This window comes from Acanthopagrus latus, chromosome 1 (genome assembly GCF_904848185.1).
Source record: "Acanthopagrus latus isolate v.2019 chromosome 1, fAcaLat1.1, whole genome shotgun sequence".
Taxonomy (NCBI): Eukaryota; Metazoa; Chordata; class Actinopteri; order Spariformes; family Sparidae; genus Acanthopagrus; species Acanthopagrus latus.
The window spans coordinates 1,635,997-1,660,994 of record NC_051039.1 but is presented as its reverse complement, the minus strand read 5'-3'; the positions used below and the strand labels follow the sequence as shown (position 1 = coordinate 1,660,994).

Genomic DNA, 24,998 nt, shown 5'->3' with positions numbered 1-24,998 from the left:
TCGGACCGAGCCGCCATTTCTGCTTCCAGAGGACGTCAGTCACCAGTGAACGACACCAGAACCCCGCCGGCACCATGCTGACTCTGCTGACCTCCATGTATCTGGTGGTTCGGGCGGTTTCGTCGCAGGTGAGTTTGAACGCAGCGCGGCCGTTTGACAGGTGGACCGCCGTCGCGGGGCGCGGGGCTGACCGGGCGTCCTTGAACGCAGCATTCTGGAGCTTAAACGCGCCTCGGCTCCATTTCCCTCCCGAACCGAGTCAGTCCCAACATGTCGGCCTCATGGCAGCTGTGTGTCAGCATCATGTATGCATCTGCAGGGGTGAGCTGACGGCGACATGACAGGTGACAGGTGTGTTTGTTTTGTTGTTTTGGGGGGTTTTTTGTACCCGGGTCTTTCCCGTCAGAACCTCAGGTGTGAAAATGGCGGCCGGAACCCTCTCACACCGTCCCGAAAGGTGGACGACCTCGGCAGGTTGCGGCTCTGTGACCCGTCATGATTAATTCAGTGAGAGTCGTTTTCACTTGGCAGCTGAACTTGTTCACCGCCATTAGCGAAGCCCGCGAAAGTAAACAAAGCCACATCCGGTCAGCTCCTTCAAAATAAAAGCGACTACTGGATAGCTTTCACTGTGACTGTGAGCTGTAACTGAGTACATTTACTAAAGTAGACGTCTTCATGTCAACACATCAATCTGATGATTATTTACAGGATTTATTGACTCGTCTATGAAAATGTCAACAATTTTTTAAAAAGCTACTTCCCAGAGAACAGAGTAACATCTTCAAACTGCTCCTTCATCCACAGAACAAACTCAAACCCAAAGACTCATTTAGAAACATTCATTTATTCTCATAAATAACAAAGAAAAGCAGCAAAATACTTAATACCATTTAATAATCCATGAGATGTTTTGTAGGCCTTCATATAGATTAGATAAGATGAAACTTTATTTACTCAGGATTAAATAAATGAATAATAAAGATCTATATAAGCTAAATATTACAAGAGCAAAACAAACGTTTTAAAAATCTCTAAAAGGTCAAAGAAAAATAATCTTCACAGTGATTTATTCTAAGTTTTAGTGTTCACATGTTAAAAAGCAGCAGTGTTTTAGTGCTCTTATTGTGAAGGCCGTGTTTCCGGTCTGCGCCTGTGTGTCTGCAGCGGTTCGGGCTGCACACGATCAGAACCTCGGTCAGCTCCTGCCAGCAGCAGACCTGCAGCCTGTTTTATCTCCGAGCAGCTTTGCAGAAACTGAACCCAGCAGATCCAACATGGCCGCCGCCGGTGCCCTTGATGGGCTGAAGGATAACTGATACTGATTGATTGCCTCTGAAAGAACATCGGCCTCCTTCACTTTCACTCCCAGGTGGAGCTCTCAGGTGGACACAAGTATGTGGACGCACAGAGACTAACAGTGTAATCTTTAGTGTTAAAGGGACAGTTCACCCCAAAATATAAACTACATGGTTCTGCTCTCACCTGTGGTTTTATTAGTCCGTCTAGATTGTTTTAGTGTGTGTTACAGAGTTTTAGAGATATCAGCTGTAAATCATCTCAGAATAAGTCCCTTTAAAGGCACAGTTCACCCAAAATATCAGTCATTATGTTCTCATCCCCATGTTGGGGGAAGTTTCCTCGTCCAGAAATTCTGATTTCTGCAGCTTCACAGCAGAACAGCGTTGCAGCTCTTCTGCTGAAGCAGCTGAGAATTTGTTTTAAACAAACAGGTGTGGTGAAATCTGAGTCTGCAGAAGCCCTGAAATCCTACAGTGATTTGTAAAGATGTTATTCACACCTGCATTGAGTTGTTGTTGATGTTCTCATGCAGCCACCTCTCCGGCTGTGTGCTAACGCTTTTAGCTTATTAGCTTCAGTGTGTTCAAATTAATTTTGGAACTTAAATTAATTGGCCCACGTGTCCACGTACTTTTGGCCACATTGCATTTTTGTCGAACATATTCAGTGAAAAAGGAAAAAGGCTCAAGTTTATATTTATTCAGTCACTCTGTTGATGGAAAACATGTCTGAATGAGATGCAGTGTTGTTTCTACAGGCTGAGTCAGACAAAACACAAGATGTCGCCTCCAACAGCAGCGACAGACAACATTCATGGAAACACTAGATTAAATAATGTTGTCCTGTCGTACTGATGAGTTTTACGATGAGTTTTAGTTTTACTGTTAATGTTGAAATTCAGCTAACTCCATGACTTTGGATTGAAAATAGTAAAATGAAATTAATTCAAAACCACATCTATTGTTTTAACCTCCTGACTGTTTTATTATTATCGTGGTGATGTCTGAACGTCAGGCTCTATAAATGTCAGCAGATCAGACGGCTCAGCTGAGCTCAGACTTACCTCCTGCAGGTTTCAGGCTGGACAACTTAATGAACCGACACCTGAACCCCGTCTGGTCGGTGAACTTGACCCAGAGTGACCTCTCACCTTTGACCCCGGTCTGCACACAGGCCAGAATAATCCACAGTTTTAAAGCCAAATGGAGCTCAGTTTACTTCCTGTTGTATCAGGATGGTAACAGATATGATAAAACCACAACAACCTACAGGCATACATATGATTTTTGTAGTTTAAAGGAGCTCTGTGGGATGAGAACCAACAGTAGCTTCTGTTGCTCTGTGAGTCCCTCAGTAAGAAATCCAGTCCAGCATCATTAAACAGCTTCACAAGTTGTTGAGGCAACAGAGACGAGGAAGGTTTCATGTTTCCTGTCAGGTTACAGTCTGCTCACATATCGCCAGTAAAAACATGATTAAAACATGTAAACTGCTAAAAATAAGTATGTAGCGCCCCTTTACATGAATTCTTGGTCTGAAATGAAACGTCTTTTGGAGACAAGGTGTTTAGAAACACACGTGTTGATTGTTTCTTTGGTTGTTTCTCTGTTTTAAATCGAGTCTCCAGCTGCTTCAGTTGTTTAGCAGAATGCTGTAGCCCTTTATAGATAGAAAAGGCGCCACATTTGCTCCAAGGTATCTCGTCTTTCTAAAACGGAGGCATAATATTCCTCCTTTTCCAAAAACCACCACTGAGGTTGGTGTAAACATGGGACGTGACGTGAAGCAGGAAGTTGGGCATGAAGAGTGAAGCAGGTTGAATTTGTCTTCAAAATAAGAGCTTTACACTGCACCCCATTGGAGTTTAGAACTGGGTTGTTAGCGGGGGGCTTTTAATTTGAAAGCAGCGACCGTTCGTAGCATGTTGCTTCAACAACAAGTAGACAGTGAAGACAGCTACAGAGACGAGGAGACGCTGCATCTCCTGGATCTCAGCAGCTGTCCAGCTGCTCATCTTGATGTCTGCAGATGAAGTGATGGACTGACTGCTGTGATCAGCTGTTTCCTGGTTTTAAAACTCCCCGGCTGTGGGTCGCACAACAGTGCAGGTCATCAACACCTCCACCTCACGCAGAGGCCGGCACATTGACACCTCAGATTAAGATCGCAATGGAGGCAGAAATAAGCGTACCCTCCAAGGCGGCAAATTGGTGAACCAAAACAGATCCCCAATATACCACTGTCTAAAACCGCGGACCGAGCCGCCAAAAGGACGGGCAAATTGGCGGCTTGCTGCCCAGTATAAAAATGTCTTCTGAAGCTCCAGAACTGTTCTGTGGACTACGACACTTCACCTGAATTTATATCATCAGGAGGAGGGAGGGAGAGGTCGGCTAATACGACCGCTAACTGCACAGTTAACCAAGCTCATTAGCTAATAGCAGCTACAGGTAGCATTTAGCAGCAGTTAGCAGTTGTTTTGGTGTTATGCTGCCCCCCATCCAAACATTCCTGAGAACATAACAAGGACTTGGTTTTTATTATTAGCAAAATAAAAATGTCTCCAAATCCTAAAAGATAAACTCAGAGTTCAGACAGTAACAGTAAAAACATTTTGACATCAGACTTGCACACAAGATCTCCTGCAAATACGTGGTGACAACATGAACCAGGTTGTTTCCCCTTCATGGGACCTTTAAGTCACTTAAAGGATCATTACGTGAAGCTGCTTAGCTGCAGAGGAATGTTGTTTGTTCTCGGTGCTGCTCAATGAACTGCATCCTGAGGTCATCAGGAGGGTCGTGAGTGTTCATGAAACCTGGCCGGTGGACCTCCAATCCCAGAGCGTCGATGTTACTGTCTTACTAACAGGAGCTTCAAGGTGAAGTCACAACGCTGTTACAAGTCAAAGTCCCTCATTTAAAAACATGGCTGCAGCATCCGTCAGTTGACTCCAGGAGTTCCTGAGAGCCTTCTAGAGGATCTTGTTGGGGCTCAAAGGGTCTTTGAGATTTAAAATGTTTGATTTTCTTGAGGAACTTGAGGGTGTGGAAGAAGTTTTGTGGAGGTTCTCGAGATCCCTCTTGAGTTAAAGGTCCTTCAAGGGTCACTGCCAGTAACATCTGAGTTTTTAGGGTCTCAACAAAGTCCTTGGGGTGTTTTTTGGAAGGGTTGAAGGGATCCGTGATGGGTCGTAGCTCTTCATGTTTATCTTTTCAAATGTTTTGTTGATGGTGTTCTAACAAACTTTGAGGGGTTTCCAGAGGACCCATGAAGGATCAGTGTAGGAGGCTAACTTCGAACCATTAAAGGATGGTTTTAGTTCCTCTCCAGCATGACCAGTAGTTTGTGTTGGTGTTCTAATGGTCCACAGGGGTTCCAGGAAATGCAAGGTTTGAAGTTCTTGAGGGTTTTCGGTGGTTGTTGAAGGCTCCATGAGGGATCACTTTAGGAGGCCATCTTCAGATGGTGTTAAATGTGTTACAGGCACCATTTAAATGAGCCTCAAGTCGTTTGTTTTGGGTTTCTGAGGCTCCTTATCAGATAACTTGTGGTTCTTGATGTGAATGCTGAAGGTTCTTGAGGAAGTTCCTTTCAAGGGGTTCTGAAGGGGATTCCTGTAGAATTGGTGGTTCTTAAGAAGCTGCTTTGTGGGAGTGACAGGTGTTCTATTCAATCTAATAATATCATATAACTATACTATAATGATAATAAGGCACTGTTACAGAGCGATCTTAATTTATTTTGAGGGTTTCCAGGGTTGATGAAGGGGTGGAGAGATTTATTTCTTTCAAATTTTGTCTTTATCTCTGAAGGTTTACCGTAGTTTGTGTTTTTTTCTTAGGATCGTTATCGAATGGCTTGTGGTTCTTGTGGTGGATCTAAAGGCACTAAAGGGTCTCCAAGGTTTAAAGATTCTTGAGGAGTTTCGGTTGTTGAGAATTTTCCTGTAGTTTTTCATGTGTTTGAGGGAGTTTCAAATGGGTGCCAGGAGTTTTTGATGGGGGTTGTTGACTTTTATTTTGTTTGTTTGAGTTGCATCGAATTTTGGAGAGTTTCAAGCGATTCCTTTTGAATTAGAGGTCCTTAAATAGGTATAGGTATAGGTAATAGGTAACACTGGCTTCTTTTTGTTTTATTTATATTATGAATCATTAATTGCTTTACAGTTTATGAGGCATTGAATAAAAGCAGAACCAGAGCACAACACAGTCTGTGTCATTCTGCAGAACTATTTTATTTACCTGTTGTTGTTTTTTTAAAATATATTTTATCCATTATGTATGTTTTTTTTACAACCTATACCATTTTTATTTGCCATTTTTTAATTTCCACTGTTCTAAGTCTGATGATGTGTGTTATATGAGGACTCAACTGCAAACAAAATCCACCTCTAGATGCTAATAGTCACTTGGTGCGGCGCAGTTCCGCTGTCGGCCACCAGGTGTCGCCAAAGCTCCTCCTCCTCCTGAGCCTCAGTTGAAAAAGGTTCTTTTTTAGAAAATCCTCTACCGTATATGGCAGCGGTGGGCGTTGTGTTACCAGCGCGGTGCATCATGGGAGAGTGTGTTCCTTCCGTCGGAGCGGCTGGGTTGAAAAGCCTCGCGTTCGTGTCAGGAAATGACTACAAGTCCCGTAATAATTGTGGGACGAACCGTTTCACCGCCTGACTTTACAATACCAGGATAGAGGTGACCCTTCCGTCTAGTCCGACTGAGCGCAGGGAGAACAGGCACCGCACACCGCAAGCACCGAACTAAAATGGTAAGACGGAACATTAGCTGCCGAGAGACTGATGGAAAAGTAGTGAATAACACAGCAGACGTCCTCTGTGTGATCTGTGACATCCGGGAGACAATACAACGGTTTCCTGGATGATGCACAGCCGTTGACATTGACGAGAGGGCGACAGCGTCATCATTTAATTTAACTTTACCGGCGTTATTTGATGTTTTTTGTGTCTTTAACTCATCATTAGAGGACTGATGGCAGAGATGTCAAAGGTTATTAAATCATACAGATGGTGATTTATTTATATTTTTAAAAAAAAACAGGAGATGTAAGCTAACGTTAGCATCCGCAGCAGAGATTGCATATTTGTTTTCGCTGTTTTAACGTTTGCTAGTCTGCTGTGCATTCATGCATCCGCCTCCATCTTAATCAGCAGGCTGTGGCGTGGTGGCAGCGTCAGCTTACATCATCGGCCTATTCTTTCATACAGTCGGGGTAACCAATCAGGAGGGGTGCTCCGTCAGTTTGAATCTCGGTTTATAAAAACGTCAATTTAATAATTCATTGCTGGTCGGACATGTTGCGACCAGTGAGAATATATTTCAGTGAGACTGTTGAATGTACATGGAACGAGTTTAACTTCGGCTGCCATACAAATCACTGTGCATCATTAATCGTGCTAAAATTCAGCTCTCATTCTGCTTAATTGCGTCATTTTCATTCATTAGCTCGCACGTCAGAGTTGTGTGCTCAGTGGGGAAAAAAGCTGAAGGTTTTTGAAAGTTTAACTGCTGGCTGATTGATGATATGCACGCCGAATTAAAGGGAGGCATCAAATACTAAATCAGAGGTTAAAATCAAACTAAAAGTCCTACTCATCCTTGCCAACATGCAAGGTCATTCTATGTTTAACCTTTTTCTAAATGGAGTTTGGTGTGATGACCTCCTCATGCAGAGTCCCACAGGAGGAGAAGCTGCTGATAATGGCTGTATAACCAGCAGCCTCCCTGTGAGGATTTCATCTGTTAATAACAGGCTGTGTAATATTATTATGGACATGTGATCCAACCGGTTCAAACTGACAAAACACATCACTGCTGCCTCGTTGCTCCCTGATCTAGGTCGGTGACTCAATCCAAACCTGTTTGTTTCCTTCCAGGCTGAACCAATCCGTGTTGTGGTGACCGGCGCTGCTGGCCAGATTGCCTACTCCCTGCTGTACAGCATCGCCAAGGGAGATGTGTTCGGCAAGGACCAGGTAAGATCGAGCCTGAACTCTGATTACATAACAGCAGCAGCAGCAGCAGCAGAGCCCCTTCCCCCTGGAGCCGATCACTGCACAGGCAGCTGGACGATGCACTGTGTGGGGCTTGACTGTTGCATAATGGACTCATCATGAATAATACATGTTTCTATATGAGGATGCCTTCGTCTGATTGGAGCTCTGATGAGCGATGAAATGCATAAATTAAAGTAAGGGGTTGTTGTAAGAGTCCAAACAGACACAAACAAGTCCAATATGTTACATGAATGTTGTCTTATTCAGGTCATCACAGCTCTACTGTAATCCTGTGTTTATCTAAGGAAGGCATGGTTACTGACCTGTAGGGGGCGCCATTAGAAGGATCAGACTCAGCTAGAAATCAGAAACTCATGGTGGTTTATAGATATATTGTAATGCATGCTGAATTAAAGACTGTCAACATTTAGTTCACAGAAACTCAAGTTAAGCTCAGTCTTCCCAATATGCAACGTCAGGCTTCTTACGATGCTTTATTTAACAGGCTTTGGTGATAAGTCGTCTTGTCCTGCAGTGTTTCAACCTTTCATAAAAGTTGTGGGAATGGATTAGAAGTGATTCTGTGACAATATTTGAATTTAAAACACGACCTTGACGCGTCTCTGAATGTTATTTAAAGGCTCTGATCTGCTACTTGTCTCCATGTTCTCACTCTTTGTTTCACCTTTTCCTCTGTAAATGAAATGTCCGACCTGTCTGGTTGATTTTCAGGTGATATCTTTTGTTGTCCCACTTGTTTTTCAGCCAATCATCTTGATCCTGCTGGACATCCCCCCCATGCTGCCGGTGCTGGAGGGAGTCGTCATGGAGCTGCAGGACTGCGCCCTCCCACTGCTGAGGGGTGAGACAACTAAATATTCAGCGTTTCCTCCGGTTTTCTTATCAGGAGGGAAAATATGTGGATATCATTATGAGATGATGAAGCAGAAGCACACACACCGCTGTCATGAGTAGAAGTCGTGGTCCAGGTTCAAGGTACAGTGGTGAGGATGTTTTCCTGAAGAATCGATGAGTGTTGAAGTCAGCGATGACGTGTGTCAGTCAGAGTGCTTGTATAGAAAACAAAAGGCATGCGTGTTCTGACGCGTTTCAAACAACACCGACCTGTGTTCCCTCAATACTCTGAATTACACTAAACAAATCATAGCACAAAGTGAAACGAACAGAACAGAAGGAATGGGAAGTTCTTCTTTGACCTTTTTCCAAAATATTTGTATTTTCGGGAAAGCCTGATCTTTTAATATCTGCTCTTCCATGAAACAAACCAATGGACTATTTATTTCCACTAGAAACGTTCATTAAATTAAGTGGGACATCCTGACCTTCCAATGTGGGATAAACTAACTTTTTAGATATTTCCATGTCAGGGTTAGTCGAGGGAATCGTGGGGACGACTAGTTGAAAGTTAAACCAACACTATCAGACTGAAGGAACTGCTGTCGGCCGTACAAGTCTGAGCTGCTGTTGTTCCATCTGGAGCACATTTTAATGCAGCACACTCTGTGTGTGTGTGTGTGTGTGTGTGTGTGTGTGTGTGTGTGTGTGTGTGTGTGTGTGTGATTTGTCCTTCATAACCTCCTCCGTCTGTCTGTTGCTGTGGGGAGGAGGAGGAAGGAGGATCTGAAATAAGGCCTCTGGTTGGCTGGTTGTTCAGGCACCACAGCAGCCAATCAGAACAGTGGTGGAACAACAATGAACAGAGGGGAACCTTGACTGAAGTTCAGTCTGATAGCAGCGCGGCTGCTTCTAATAAGCAGAGACAAACTGATCATCTTATCGTCAGGATGAGGCAGCAGGAGTTTATCTGAGTCTGATCTGAAATGATCTGAGATCAGTGCTTCAGATTTAAAGAGTCTGAGGAAGTGAAAAACACTGAGACAATAGAACAATGTACAGAAAAGGTTGAGGGCCACAGGTGTCGTTTAAAATACTCAAAGAATGTTATCAGTCCCAATAACAGCTTATCAATATGTCCTCAGCAGGCCAGCCTCTGTTATCTGTACAGGACAGATAAGACGTCTCTGTTCCACTGGATGTTGTCAAACGTCAATAAAAATAACTTGATCTGTATGATAATTTGGAAAAATAATGTCTCTAATGATTATTGTGATTATTGATTTGTCTGCAGATAATTTTCACAGTGAATTGATTAAGACTAGATAGTAACAGCCTGGACAAACACACTGTGTTCTGCTGTGAGGGCTTAAATGTTGTTTTTCTTCATCTGTCTGTTTAAAGTTAATGACACACATAATGACACACTAATACCACCTTTGAACCACAGTTGACAGTGTGAACAAACGTTTATCTTTTGAATTATCTGGAGAGAGAATCCTGATTATACACACTGACACTCGTCACAACATCCAGGTGTCAGCAGGTGTCGGCGGGTTTGTGGTCTGTGTGGAAGTTACAACTGGATCCTTGATAAAGACTTAGAGTAAACTGACTGGATGCTGATCGCCTCCCTCTCCTCCTCCCCTGCAGAGGTCATCCCCACTGACAAGGTGGAGGTGGGCTTCAAGGACATCGACGCCGCCATCTTGGTGGGCTCCATGCCCAGGAAGGAGGGGATGGAGAGGAAGGACCTGCTGAAGGCCAACGTGGCCATCTTCAAGACTCAGGGGTCCGCCCTGGACAAGTACGCCAAGAAGACCGTCAAGGTGACGCTTCAGCCTCCTTTTGATTTCATTATAATCAGATCAGTGGGCGTGTTGGTCAGGAAACACTGTGCACGTCGTCTGAAGGCTGCTGGGGACTTTAGTCGTGCTGTTCTTTTCAGAACGAGGAAATGAAAGTGTTTATCTGGCGTCTCGTGTCTCCGGACAGAGCTGAGTGTTTCTCTGCTGACACGTTAACTCTCACAGCAGCTTTACGTTCCTCCAAAGCTCTAACCTGGAGCAGAACAGCCGGTCTCCAGAGCCCAGCAGTCAAAGTTCCTCTGTGGGTTCAGTTGTTGTACAAAGTCCAAAGCATGTAAATCAGCCGGAGGGCCTCTGATGACCCGGAGTCCTCCCTGAGGCACCAGTGTGACGAAACAGTTCAGTGTGGACTGACGTCAAAGGTCAAAGCTTCACATGTAGAGCAAAGAAAACAGCCTGTGTTGGACCTGTGAGGCTTTAACACTGAAGACATGTTTCACTCTGTGCAGGCGTGTTGGCCTGTTGGATTCTGGGTTTTTAGCTCATTTTTAAAAGGAATCTCAGTATAAAGATCATTAAAGGATCAGCTGTAGGTGTAGTTCAGCCTCTGAAGCTTTCTTCATCAACACTGTGGTAAACAAGACAGATGTTGATCACTATAAACTCCAGCTGTCTAGTTTGACGTAGTCACCCGTCTGCCCGCCTGTGTTTTAAGTCTGACGGACACGTTTGATTTTCAGGTCCTGGTGGTTGGAAACCCAGCGAACACCAACTGTCTGATCGCCTCCAAGTCTGCTCCATCCATCCCCAAAGAGAACTTCTCCTGCCTGACCCGACTGGACCACAACAGAGCCTGCTCCCAGGTACGCAACGGGGCGACGAGGACTAAGTTTCCATTTCTGCCTGAAGAAATGTAACTCTGTCTGGATTATATGAACGAACCTGACAGACGTTTGGATGAGCTGAGCGTTTGAGCACATCTAATGGTATAAAGTCAATGATTTATGTGTGTGAGCCAATTTGAAATAAAATGAGCTCTCAGTGTCTTTAAAGTGAAACAATCAGACTAACTGACTAAAAGAGTTGTTGTCCAGTTGTTAAACTCAACTCAACTGTGTTTCCGTCCCTCACCTGCAGGTGGCGATGCGTTGCAGCGTTTCCTCCGACAACGTGAAAAACGTCATCATCTGGGGAAACCACTCCTCCACCCAGTACCCCGACGTCCACCACGCCAAGGTCACCGTCCAGGGCAGCGAGATGGGAGCCTACGAGGTCGTCAAGGACGACGCCTGGCTCAGAGGAGACTTCATCTCTGTGAGCGCTCGCTGCTTCTGGTTCTGTGTGATCCTGAACAATAAAGTGTTTCTGTCCTCTTTTCAAACCTCCTCCTCTTCATCTTCCTCCTGCAGACAGTGCAGCAGCGCGGTGCAGCCGTCATCAAGGCCAGGAAGCTGTCCAGCGCCATGTCTGCCGCCAAGGCCATCTGCGACCACATGAGGGACATCTGGTTCGGCACCAAGGAGGTCAGTGTGGACGCAGAGACGATCCACGTGTCTTTATCAGTTTGTTCTCAGGTTTTACTTGAAGCTGCAGTTCTAGATGTTTCTGGAGCAGTTTGACCTCCTCCTGTAATTCAGACCGACTCATCTGGTTTCTCTCGGTCTGAGATATAATTGATGTTGATCTTTTTGAAACATTTGAGTGAAAGACTGACTGAAGCTGTCATGTTTCCTGCTGACAGGGTGAGTTCATCTCTATGGGCGTGTACGCTGCTGGGAACACCTACGGCATCCCAGAGGACCTCATCTACTCCTTCCCCGTCCAGATCAAGGTGAGTCCGTCCAACCGGCTTGTAAACATGACCAATACCTGCACAAAGCCAGATTCCATGAATGTGGAGAAATTTAAAGAAATGCAAAATGTTCCCTTAGTACGATGTGATCAGGGAGATTCTTACTAAGCAGCCAGCTCCTTCTGATACGAAGAGGGAGGCGCATGAAACATGATGATCAGTTTTTCAGTCCTGTAAATCCCTCGAGCAGACACAGGATTTATCTGGTTTATTTGAGAGCATTTCTCCAAATCCACTGTGAAAACCTAAACACACAGTAAAAAGTCACGTTCATGTTTACATCATTGTCTTATTTTCTCTCTGTCGCCCACAGAACAAGACCTGGAAGATGATTGACGGACTCTCCATCAACGACTTCTCCCGCGCCAAGATGGACGCCACAGCGGCCGAGCTGGTGGAGGAGCGAGACACCGCCCTGGACTTCCTGGGCCAGTGACTGTCGAGCCCCGCTGGCCAACAGCAGCACCAGCACCCGGACCACCTGAAGCCTGGCTGCTCGCGGCTCTGAAGAAGAAACCCACCACACTTATTAACCGTCCCAGCTGCCGTCTGTGTGTGTGTGTGCGCGTGTGTGACGTGTGTGTGTGTGTCAGTGTGTGTCACGAGGCCACTTCTTCAGGTTTTCAGAAAGCCTGTTTAAAACCACAACCTGGCCTCCATCCGCAAGACACTGAGAGAATGTCTCATTGGTAGATGATGACACACGCTAGCTGTTCAGAACCTGTAACGGATCAAGTTATCACCAATAAAACATCAAAGAAACTGACCGACCGACACCAGGCCTCCTCTCCTTCATGTCCACGTCTCGTTAGACTTCAGGAAGTTATCGCAGGAGAACACACTGCAAGTTACACCCACAGAACATGTTAATCGTTGCATTTTGATTGGTTTAAAACATGCAGGATCTTTAGAACCGGCCAATCTGAGAATCATCCAAGAGTGCACACAGTGATATGAACACACTGAAGCTCTGGTGCACAATATGATGACTACAGCATGTTTGTTATTATATTTTGGCATCATCTCTTCTAGGAATCCTGGATCCTAATCCCCAAATATTTGTGTGTATTTATTTTGAGAAATCATCAGAAGTTCAGTTCAGCTTCTGAGAACAATCAGTGCTGTAGCAACAGCGTCCAGAGGATCTTATCACAGAGCAAAAGTTTAATATTCTTGTTGAAAAGAGTTAATTTGTCTCTTTCAACAAAAAGACATTTACAGGAACAGTTCACCCCAAAAATGATGATGTAAAGTCTGGTGAAGTGTCGTAGTCCACAGAACAGTTCAGTGATCAGAACAGTGAAACAGAGTTGAAGCGTTCTGCTGAATAACTGAAGCAGCTGAGACGTAATTTAAAATGTACATATTTGTACATATTTGGTACAATGAAACTTAAAGATTCATCTGTTTTGTTTCACTCCAAGAAAAGTTTTGTTTGTGAAAATGCAACAGAGCTTGAGGAGATCATAACGAGAGAGCTGTCAAAGAGAATTTTCTTTTTTACTTGAGAGCTCAAAAATATGAAATTTACATTTTTTTTTTTAGTTTAAAAAAAATATAAATCTGATCAATAACAGATGAGTGTTTTCCATCAGACCTGTCTCGTTTACTTGTAGGCCACAATGTAATTCCTATCCTGAGACGTGTTGCAGTGCATGGTTTTGACCAAATGGGGGCAGCATTGATCCAAACCTGATCAGTTTGATTGATCCTCAGTTATTCGCTCATTAGTTGAGAAGAGGAAGGATAAAAAAATCAAATCAAATAAAGACAGAAATGTCTCATTCAAGCAATTAATCAAACATTATGTATTTTAATTAAATATTGATTACACAATAAAAACACAATTACAGCTTTGAGGTACTTTACATGAGTATTTCTATATTTTCTGAGAATGATATTGTGTTTTCACTACACTACATTTACTCAATAACTTTAGTTACAAGTTACTTTGCAGACCCAAAGCAGCACATGTTTATATTAGTTTAATGTATCAGCAGTCAGTAAAATAATAAATGTAATTAATACTTCCACTATTCCTCCAGTAAATTAAATATCAGACGCTTCATTCTTACCTTCCACCAGGTTATATTAAGTCAAAACCCACTTAGATTTTAAGCTTTTTGACAAAAAAGAAATAAACAAAAATTCTGAAATTGACATGAAACCAAATTTTAAATTAACAAAGTCAATAAAAATCGAATAACATGAAAATTAGATTAAAATTAAATAAACTTTTATCTAATAATTTGAGTTAATAAAGTTTTTTTTAAACGTTTTGATAAAAATAGATCATCCTGGGTGGGCGGGACCAAGCGCATCCGCTCCATCTGACTGACGCGCAGCTTGGACCAATTACCGCTCTTCATTGACTTGTGCTCACTACGTCATCTGCTGGCGGCGGTGTGGCCCCGCCCCTCGCGCCGCAGCCATGCTAGGCTGTCCGTCAGCTACTCAAGCTAGCAGCAGGAAGATGAACCTGCGGCCGCTCTGAACGGCTCCTCTCCTCCCTCTCCTCCTGAAAGCGGCTCCTCCGGGTCTGAGCGGTACTCGGTGTCGGTGTCAGTTCGTCCGTGTGGACCTCGGCTGTGTGTGTTTTTGAAGCTCTCCCGGTACTTTTGACCAGTGTGTTCAGGTGGGTAACAGCTTCGTCACGCAGACCTGTGGCTGCTTGTGCACGAAAAGTTTGTCAGCACAGAAGTTGTTCTCAGTTTTCTGGAAACTTTAAAATGAAATTCAAAGTCCTGAAACACGTCTGAGGTGAAACACGTCTGCTGGCATGAGCCTGCTGCTGCCCTGTCTGTGCGCATGACACCAACACTTTACAACACAAACACAAAACCCCTCAAAGTAACTAGCTAGCTCTACTTTAGCATATCACAGTATGCAAAGACTGACCAAACTACACTGTTACATGTTATATATTATAACATCCCATCTAAATAAGGCCACAGAGTGCTTTATAACACAAGAGTACACAACTGAATCCTCCTGAGAGATATGAGGCTTGTTATTGTGTAAAGTAGAGCCTTTTATAAAGGTTTTATAGAGTTTGAAGACATTAAAAGGCAGTTAGACAAGATACAAGACAGATCCAAGGCAATATTAATAGATTACAAAGTAGAGGTTAGTTTAATATAGATGAAGAAATAGAATAAAATCAGTAAAACAGCAGTAAGAAGTCAGAGGAAGTGAGCCAGGAAGATATAAGTTGTTTTAAAGTGGCATCAGTGTGACGTAGACTAGATCACCTGTGTACAGTCGACAGCTGTGATCGTTAAAAGTGAATTAAAACTATAAATTTCTCATTTTCCTGCTGATGAGCCGTCTGGGTCTCCCCTCAACACACTGTACTGACTGGAAACACATTTTGAAGGACTCACAACATGTGTAACCTTGACCTTTCACAGATGGCGTGCAACAGGTCCATGTAAAGGTCACAGTCACACTGAAGTCATGTGACGTGTCGGCCATCTGAGCAGCAGACACACCTGACTGAAACACGTCAGCTCCGACAGTGTACAGTAACAAAATAGTTAGTTTGGAGTGAAATGGAAGAAAAAATATGTACGATTTACTAAATATCAAAGTTAAATAACCGTCCCCAGCCCCTCCGCTGTGTGAACATTCACTGATCACAAAACTCAACACACACTTTAACACTTAAATCAGCCAAAAAAAAACAAATACTCACCTGAAAATATGTACATTAAAGGAACAGTTCACCCAAAAATGTAACCTCAGTCATCCTCTCCTCCTCCTGTTGATATAAAGTCCTCCTCTCCTCCTCCTGAGGATATAAAGTCCTCCTCTCCTCCTCCTGATGATATAAAGTCCTCCTCTCCTCCTCCTGATGATATAAAGTCCTCCTCTCCTCCTCCTGATGATATAAAGTCCTCCTCTCCTCCTCCTGATGATATAAAGTCCTCCTCTCCTCCTCCTGAGGATATAAAGTCCTCCTCTCCTCCTCCTGATGATATAAAGTCCTCCTCTCCTCCTCCTGATGATATAAAGTCCTCCTCTCCTCCTCCTGATGATATAAAGTCCTCCTCTCCTCCTCCTGATGATATAAAGTCCTCCTCTCCTCCTCCTGAGGATATAAAGTCCTCCTCTCCTCCTGAGGATATAATGTCGGTGAAGTGTCGTAGTCGAGTTGCAGCATTCTGTTAAACAACTGAAGCAGCTGAGACTTGATTTTAAACGTCAGATGTCTCCATGCAGCTCGTTAGACGGTTCCAGAAGGCCAAAGATCCCATATTGTTGTAAAAACACATTATTTACATCCTGTTTTAGGCTGAAGCGGGGGTGTAAATAACGTCTTTTCAAAAACTGGGGTTGTTTTTTCCATTTTGGAAACTTTGGTACCACTAAATCGGGGTCAGAATAAGTGGGTCACACATTTTTGTGATACTGCTATGGTGCATCTAATTTTACCCCAAACTGTGACTTTGTTTTTTTGCTGCTAGCTTCCTAAAGTTGAGCTTGAATTCTTTTTAACTAGTTTTACTTTATTATCTGAGCATCCAGGGAGACTGTAGAGAATCATTTTTATAGAAACAATCAAAAAGAGTTGACAAAAGTTTGATTTCTTAAATGTATTTATTAATCGGTGCATTTTTAACGATCATCAACACATCTGAGAGGAATCAAACTGCTGCCAGTGAACTTTATTGTTTTAGAGCGAGTTGTTTTCTGATTACAAATTCTTATTTAAAGCATTCGGGAGTGTGTGACGAGGAGTGAGCAGCACACACACACACACACACACACACACACACACACACACCCACGCTGGCTGTGTGTGATTGGTGTGTGTGTCTGTGGGCAGGCCTTGTGTTGCGTTCAGGGTCGGGGCTGCAGATCTGGGAGCTTCCTCTGAGCTGAGGATGAGGAGGACGTCTGTTGTTCTCTGACAGCTGCTGGCTTTTTGTCTCGGGGACCATTTTTGACATTTTGTTGATTTCATGGAGTCACAGTGAGCCGACACGTCTGCCACCTGAACCAGAACCAGAACCAGAACCTGCTGCTGCTGCTGCTTATCATTCGTTTGACTCATTTTTGTTGTTTGAACAGACCGTGGTAAAAAATGTCTCTAACTGTAGCTGGTAAGTTTAAACTCAGGACAGTTTGTTCTGTCGGTGTGTGATTAGACTTTTGTCCTCAGGTGGTAAGAAGTCATTTCTAGATTTCATCTTTTAGCCTGTTGACAAAATGCTTTTGTCTTTTTTAAATTCATCTTAATATATACACAACAAAAATTAAAAATGAAGATGAACATTTAATCAGTTTATCAGTCAGACGTCGACTTTATTCTGATAATCCTGAGAGCAGTTTGAATATTTTTACAAGAACAAGTCTAAATTCTCTGGTTTGTTTCTTCGTCTGTGACAGTAAACTGAATGTGTTTGGGTTGTTGAACGTCATGTTGATCTTTAAAAAAACTGAACTGATTAATGCAGAAAATTACTGATGGTGAAGATAATCGGTAGTTGCTCTCAGATTTTGCATCACCTGAACATTTTAAACCCTTTAAAATTGTTTGAAATTTAAAATATATCTGTTTTTTGTTGTGATACTTCAGACACGTTAAACTAAAATAAAAACCAAGACGTTAAAAACATTTTGATTCAAATGATTCAGGTTGTTCAGGGTCAACTCGGATACTTTTGGACTCAGCTTGAAAACATTAATATTTTGTAAACTTTGGCGTCTTTTTATAAAAAATGTAAAATATCCAGTGTTTTTTTTCTTTTCTGTTGAATGTATTTTCAAATAATGTAAAACAATTTTTTTTGTCAGTGAAACTTCTTGTTGTAGTGATTTACATGAAGGAAGACATTTATCTGCATGTTCATTCCACTTAACAATCATTTACATATTTTGTTAAGAAATTAAATTAAAGTCTGTTTCAGTGAGAAGATATTCTTTAGTTCTGATATCAACAAAGTCGTCGTTGTAAAGATTTCAGGTGGAAAGTTAAATGAACGTCTCATCGCCACCAACACACTTTGTAAAATACGTCTCAGTGTTTGTTTCCTGATGAAAAGTATAAAATGAAAGCTGAAGTTTGTGTCTCTGCTCTCAGATCTGACCAGAGGCGCGATGACAGAGTTCCAGGAGAAACTCCGCCAGCAGCACGAGGAGTCGATGCACCGCGAGCTGGAGGCGCTGCTCAACACGGCCAACAAGACCGAGGCGGAGGTGAGACATGATCACGTCTCGGTTTACGTCTGAAGCACCCGCAGCTCATCCCAGTCGTGATGTTCAGCGGGCGCGATAAGTTTCTACTCTCCATGTTTCTGTGGAAGATTCACAACATCGTCTGAACCTGCAGATCAGCTGATGTCACAACATCTGTGTGATGTTCAGGGTGAAGACGGGCTGCAAACCTGCAACCAGCTCACTGTTGCTTTTAATCACTTTATAGTTTGAGTTATAAAGCTGTGAAGCAGTTTGATTGATAAAGTAGAGCGGTAACTCTCAAAATGTACTCGGCAGGTGATTGGATGAACCCTCCGTCTGTCACCAGCGAAGCCAACTGGTGAATAAAACTCTTACTGAAGTCAGTCGAGAGGAGAAAAAAAACATATTCCATCACGAAATTCTTCTTTTAATGAAATAAACTCTCCAGATCTGATGGAACTGATGCTACAGCAGCTACACTAACCTCACTTCTCTCACCGGTCGTCACGATTTAATCTCACCTGAAGCTGCGAGTAGATCCTCAGACAGCACTGATTGGTTAAAGCAAGATGACATGATCACGTGATCCTGCTGCCACGCAAGGTCAGAACGTTTCACCCAACAGTCAAACAATAAAAGCAGCAGGTAGAAACTTTATTAAAAGCACCTTTAAAAACAGAGTTTATATTAAGGAAGACAACGTTACAGAATAAACAGTCGAGCCAATTTTCTCTCATCGACACAGAACATACTGCCGGTACCGACGTGTCCGTCAGAAAGCACCGGCATTATTTTATTTTACTCACATTAATCTTGAATGAATTCAGCTTGAAGCAGCATGAGAAGGTTTTGATAGAAAGTCAGTGTGTTAACACGCGCAGAACAAATATTTGTTAAGAGTTGCATCAGGTCGTCTTATCGCACAGGACAGAGGCTCTGCAGCCTGATGGTGGAACATGAGGTGAACAACCCTGAGGACACACACACACACACACACGCACACACACGCACACACGCACTAGATTTAAACAGATGTTTTAGCTGCATGTCTCCCATAAAATCCATTTCTTCAGTATTTTACGTTAGAAAGATGAAAATGGAGAGAAAATCCTGATGCAGCTGTAGATTTAGTGATCACTGTTCTACGTTTTGTTTTTCTAACTGCCAATAAATCCTGTTAAAAGACCTAAAACAGCAGCGAATGTTGAATCACAGCCTGATATCTCCTCTAACTAACACAGAAACGAGCCACACTGGTTTATTTTGTCCTGCTGCCACAAACACTCACCAGAGCGCTTCATGTGGATTCATCCGCCGGTGGAAATAGTCCCCGACAGATGGACCATTTCCTCCTGTTTGGGCTCAGAGCCACAGACAGGAAGTCAGAGAGACAGACGATTGTCAGAAGGTCATAGATTAACATCAGCTGTGTGATTTAAGATGTGGACAGATGTTTGTTAGCGCGTCTTCGTCCTTCTGTCATTGGACCGTCGTGTGTCAGCTGATGATCGTGGTGGAGGATGTCTGAGGTTGGGTGTGATGGTTCTGGTTCTGGTTCTGGTTCTCTGACAGCAGGTTGGTTGTTTGTGTCTTTCTGTTCCAGATCTCCAGAAAAGACTTCGATGGCTTCAAGAAGCTCTTCCACAGATTCCTGCAGGTCAAAGGTCCGTCGGTCGAGTGGCCGAAGATCAACCGGCCGCCGGAGGACTCGGTGAGCTCCAGATATCAGCGCTCACACTGTTTACCAGAGGTGTCGTGTTGCAACGCTGTGTGCTGCAGGTCAAGGTCAGTGTTCAGGTTCAGACTGAGGCCCGGTTCAGACGTCAGAACCGACGAGTGTGGACTGACTGCAGAACATGAGCAGCAGGAGAGACGTGAGAGGATATTTAGTTTTCTGGAGATCCACTTTCTTGACTTGACAGCTGTCAGGAAAACAATGTTCCACTGGGATGAAGTTTGATATGATTATTCAGACTCAGGTTCACACATGAAAAAGAAAAAGATTTTTTTTTCTCACTTGGTTTCATGAACGAAAAACAATTTAAGTTTTTTTTCCTCCTGGTAAAGTTCCACACAACTAAGTGAAACCGAGGGGAAAAATTATTATGAACAATATAAACAAGAAAAATGTTCTAGGAAATATTTTTTAAGAACGTAAAATCTTTTTCTCCAGTAAAAAAAATGAAGTTGAGGAAAATGTTTTCGCCGACCTGGTTCAACACACGGGTGTTTTTTACCCCAGAAAATTTTCACTGTACACATTTTGTATAACCCCTCCCTAAAACCTCTTTAATAAGGGCAACAGATTACATCTGAGGATTTATTTTATTTATTTTTTATCCACACTGAGGACCAAAAAACATTTTTCATGTAAATGTTGTTTTTCACTCGGTTTCACACATTTTTTTTTCAGCGTTTTCCCAGTCGGCTCCACAGAAGAGGAAAAATTAAAGTTTCTCTGGGATTCACTCATGATGAATTCTCACCAGAATATTCTGGCAAAAAAACAAAAACAATCTCAGAAACAGGAGAGAAAACAAGTTGGATCAGAAACAGAAAACAGATAAAGATTTCTTTGTTTGTCCCTCAGCAGAGACTGATCACAGACTGCAGGTCCAGATACAAACAGTGTTTAACAGAGTCGGTTCTGATCAGCGGCGGGTTTACACATGATGCGTTCAGGCACAGCAGTGAGTGTAGGTCACCTGAGTTTCCAGCGTAGTTACACATGTGAAACAGACCTGACGAGCTTTGATTGATGTCGAGTTGATCTGCAGTGTGAAACTAGAGTCTTTACAGAAACAACCGTAGACGACTGAGTGATTAAAATATAAACGTTTCACGTTAAACACACACACACACACACACACACACACACACACACACAGTTCCCAGAATACCGAGCGCTCTGAAGGTTACGACTAAGAATAGTGTGACCGCCGCAGCATTTAAAGTCCAGTTTCAGGGCGGAGAGACGCTGACATTTGTCTCCAGGCGAGACTCTTCTGCGTCTCAGATTAACTAAACAGGTGAATTAACACGTCGCTCAGCTTTGATTCAATCATTCAACCTTTATTTATATTCCAGAGATCACTGTCGCACAACGAAGAGGCAGTCACAAGATTTTAGATCAGATTAAATTGAATTGAAATGTAAAATGAAAGTGATCAGTGTGTCTGCAGATCCTGGAAAAGTCTTGAATTTTATCAATAAAAGCCTTAAAAGTTGTCAGGGGGTTATATCAGACACTGTGCACAGTGAACCTGCGACACAAGAAACGTGTTGCATGTTAAACTTCAGTGTTTCAGGTGTTTTGAGGTTAAACAACAAATCTGTCAGCTGACGTGAACTGAAACGACGTCACTGACACAAACCAGCTGAATCTGAAACTGACTCTCACTACTGAAGACGTCTCCAGATGTTACTACAGTCGGTCAGGAGGACGTCACTACACTTCCTGTTGGCGAGCTGCGACACCAGCTGATTACACACACACACACACACACACACACACGCGGTCCATAAATACACGCATCCTTCAGGCTGTGGTCATGTGTTGCTGGTGAGGTCTTAAAGGTCAGAGGTCGTCCGCTCACACGGATCGACTTTGTTTCCACGTTTATTTTCTTCGGCTCCGGTTTCGTTTCGTCGGTTTGATTCTGGATCGTGACGCTCGTCTCGCTCTGCTGTGGCTGAATCATTTAAAGGAGCAGTCCCACATTTTCAGATAGAAATGACTGACGAGATTTTCCCCACAACTTTACTGTTGATCTGTTTCATTCACGTCACGATACGTACTTCTGTTGTCCCTGAAATAATGTTTTAAATCAAGTCTCCAGCTGACTTTAAATCATCATGTATATATGAGCTGGCAGCAGTTTTATTTTAATAATCCCGACTGATTGTGCGTCTCAGATTCAGCCCTACGAGAAGATCAGAGCGAAGGGTCTCCCTGACAACATCGCCGCCAGCCTCAACAAGCTCGCCGTGGTCAAACTGAACGGCGGTCTGGGAACCAGCATGGGCTGCAAGGGCCCCAAGAGTCTGATCAGCGTCCGCAACGAGAACACCTTCCTGGACCTGACCGTCCAGCAGATCGAGGTAGAGACGATGAGAGCGAGCAGCCGCGAGGCTCCGAGGTTCAGAACCGACTCAACTCTGTTGTCCCGCTTTGTTTTGTGTTGCAGCATCTGAACAAAACGTTCAACGCCGACGTGCCGCTCGTCCTCATGAACTCCTTCAACACCGACGACGACACCAAGAAGATCCTGCAGAAGTACAAACACCACCGCGTCAACATCCACACCTTCAACCAGAGCAGGTGACACACACACACACACACACACACACACACACCTTTCAGACCTGTTGGTTCTTGTTGGCTGTGTTAGCATCAAGAGAACACAGGCAGCTCTGTGATGTTATAAACTATATCTGTGTTACTGTTTCTACCCGCGTGACGTGAGCGTCAGTGTGACGGACAGTAAATGTAAATTCTCTTTGCCAGATAAGATTAATTAAGGAAACCTTGCTGGTTTTCAGATCCTCGGGCCGGTCAGACAGTCGTGTTGATGATCTGAGAGTCATTATATAGAATAAAGTGTTGATGAGTGTCTGCGAGCTGAGAGGAAGTAAACAACTCCACATCCTGCGTCACTTTATACTGTTCATGAACTTCATTATTAACATTAATTAACATTGATACATTCTGCCCTGTTAAACCAAACTCCATTCAAAAAAGCAGGTATTTTATGGTTGTGCGTTATATTTCACAGTAAAAACTTTAGTTACATTACAAAGAATCTTTTCTGATTCATCTTAATGTAAATCAGCCAACAGGTCATTAACGAACCTGTGATGAAGTGTTGGACAAACACTGACGGGTCGGTGTAAACACACTCAGAAGCTGTTTTTGTTGGTGGTTTTATGCAGTTTGCTCTTCATTATTTCAACGCGTGTCTGTTAGCAGCTCTCTGTGTTTGAGTTCTGTTCTGACTGACCGGCGATCCATCGTCGTCCTCGCAGGTATCCGAGGATCAACAAGGAGTCCCTGCTGCCGATAGCTAAAAACATGGGGATGAGCGGTGAGAACGCGGAGGCCTGGTACCCGCCGGGTCACGGAGACGTCTACGCCAGCTTCTTCAACTCGGGCCTGCTGGATAAACTCATCGCTGAGGGGAAGGAGTACATCTTCGTGTCCAACATCGACAACCTGGGCGCCACCGTCGACCTCTTCATCCTGCACCACCTGATGAGTCAGCCGGCCGACCGGCGCTGCGAGTTCATCATGGAGGTCACCGACAAGACCAGAGCCGACGTCAAGGTCAGAGCGCCTCACTGCCACGCCGAGGGACTCGAGCTTTCATTTATCGTGTGGCGGCGTCTGATCGCTTCCTGTTTCCTCTCCGCAGGGTGGCACGCTGATCCAGTACGAGGATCACCTGAGGCTGCTGGAGATCGCCCAGGTCCCGAAGGCTCACGTCGACGAGTTCAAGTCCGTCACCAAGTTCAAGATCTTCAACACCAACAACCTGTGGATCTCTCTGCCCGCCATCAAGAGGCTGCAGGATAAGAACGCCATGGACCTGGAGATCATCGTCAACCCGAAGGTGACGCACACTCAGCGCATGTAATAATGAAAGCTTTCTGCAGACGTCACTGTCCTGCTTTTTACTCCGTATTGGACCAATTAAGTAACATTTCCATGAAGGTGCCTTTTTTTATTAGTGAACCTTAAGAATAAATATCCGACGCTGCGGTTTCCTACTCTTAACTGAACCCCTGAATGTCTCCGCAGACGCTGGACGGCGGTCTGAACGTCATCCAGCTGGAGACGGCCGTGGGCGCCGCCATCAAGAGCTTCAACAACGCCATGGGCGTGAACGTGCCGCGCAGCCGCTTCCTGCCGGTGAAGACGTCGTCCGACCTGCTGCTGGTGATGTCCAACCTGTACAGCCTGGACGCCGGCTCGCTCACCATGAGCAAGAAGAGGGAGTTCCCCACCACGCCGCACGTCAAGCTGGGCAGCTCCTTCACCAAGGTCAGCCTCAAACTGACACATCCACCGGAGCCGAAACAACTGACTGACAGAACATTTGTTGGCAAAGGAAAACAGTTTCAGTAAAGTGGAATTTTCTTTAATCTTCAGACAACAAGATGATTTCATCACATAAACAGTTTAATCTTGAAGACAACCTTTAATTTTCAAACCATAAGATGTAAATACTTCCATTATTTGCTTCGAGATCAACAGATAACTGCATTTAAAATATTCCAGTTCTTCTGCACGTTATCAGTCTGAGCAGGTGTAAAAACTACAGAAGTAAAGTTTAAACTTGGATTTTCTCAGAATGTGCAGAAATCATCAGGAGTGTTTTCAGGACTGACTCAGTTTTGCGTCGTTGGTTCTGCAGGTTCAGGAGTTTCTGGCGCGGTTCGAGAGCATCCCGGACATGTTGGAGCTCGACCACCTCACGGTGTCGGGAGACGTCACCTTCGGGAAGAACGTCTCTCTGAAGGTAACCAACGTTTCCATCCACAGACCTCAGATGGTTCACAGCCGAGCCTGTAAAGGAACAGTTCAAACTAAATGCAACTCCAGCGGGATCACAGAATGTCTCATCTTCAAACAGCCAGCTCTCTTGAACGCTGACGTCAAGTTGACCCGAGGCTTCTCTTCTGTGTTTTTACAGGGAACCGTCATCATCATAGCCAATCACGGCGACCGGATCGATATCCCTGCTGGAGCGATGCTGGAGAACAAGATCGTTTCAGGAAACCTGCGGATCCTCGACCACTGAGGCCTTCTGGGAAACTTCCTCCACACGCAAGCAAAGAAGCCATTTGCACCTCGATGAGACTTTGAGGGAAAAAGCTTCTTCTTCTCTTCATCGAGTCTGCTGTCAGTGTGAAGTCAGCCTGAAAGATCAAAGCTGCTGCTGCTCCTCCTCCTCCTCCTGCTCCTCCTCCTCCTGCTCCTCCTGCTCCT

At 44.0% G+C, this 24,998-nt stretch overlaps 3 protein-coding genes across 5 annotated transcripts in view; 2 read left to right on the top strand and 1 right to left on the bottom strand.

The window, feature by feature from the left end:
- LOC119022614 (malate dehydrogenase, cytoplasmic-like) lies at positions 1-12,603 on the top strand. 2 transcript variants are annotated; one of them, XM_037103720.1, is made up of 9 exons: positions 1-128; positions 7,193-7,291; positions 8,078-8,174; positions 9,821-9,996; positions 10,716-10,838; positions 11,113-11,289; positions 11,385-11,498; positions 11,717-11,806; positions 12,141-12,603. In XM_037103720.1, the coding sequence occupies exons 1-9, from the start codon at positions 75-77 to the stop codon at positions 12,261-12,263; spliced, it is 1,053 nt and encodes a 350-aa protein (XP_036959615.1). In that variant the 5' UTR covers positions 1-74; the 3' UTR covers positions 12,264-12,603. The 2 variants fall into 2 exon arrangements, with proteins under 2 accessions (XP_036959615.1, XP_036959703.1); XM_037103808.1 differs by lacking the exon at positions 1-128 and adding an exon at positions 5,911-6,066.
- Positions 12,604-14,238: 1,635 nt separating this feature from the next.
- The window catches only part of LOC119022212 (UTP--glucose-1-phosphate uridylyltransferase-like), a 10,773-nt gene continuing 13 nt past the window's right edge, over positions 14,239-24,998 (top strand). Inside the window, exons 1-10 of one of the 2 annotated variants that reach the window (XM_037102952.1) lie at positions 14,239-14,462; positions 17,913-18,028; positions 19,614-19,721; positions 21,926-22,111; positions 22,198-22,331; positions 23,036-23,333; positions 23,422-23,619; positions 23,808-24,050; positions 24,424-24,528; positions 24,703-24,998. The exon at positions 24,703-24,998 is cut by the window's right edge and continues 13 nt beyond it. In XM_037102952.1, the coding sequence (XP_036958847.1) occupies positions 17,930-18,028; positions 19,614-19,721; positions 21,926-22,111; positions 22,198-22,331; positions 23,036-23,333; positions 23,422-23,619; positions 23,808-24,050; positions 24,424-24,528; positions 24,703-24,810 (1,479 nt within the window). In that variant the 5' untranslated portion in view covers positions 14,239-14,462; positions 17,913-17,929 and the 3' untranslated portion in view covers positions 24,811-24,998. Of the gene's footprint in view, positions 14,463-16,710; positions 16,933-17,912; positions 18,029-19,613; positions 19,722-21,925; positions 22,112-22,197; positions 22,332-23,035; positions 23,334-23,421; positions 23,620-23,807; positions 24,051-24,423; positions 24,529-24,702 lie in introns of those variants that run through there. The other variant, XM_037102864.1, reaches the window with a different exon arrangement.
- The window catches only part of vps54 (VPS54 subunit of GARP complex), a 27,944-nt gene continuing 25,280 nt past the window's right edge, over positions 22,335-24,998 (bottom strand). Inside the window, exon 24 of the transcript XR_005075761.1 lies at positions 22,335-22,366. The gene's annotated coding sequence lies outside the window, so the exon portion shown is untranslated. The remainder of the gene's footprint in view (positions 22,367-24,998) is intronic.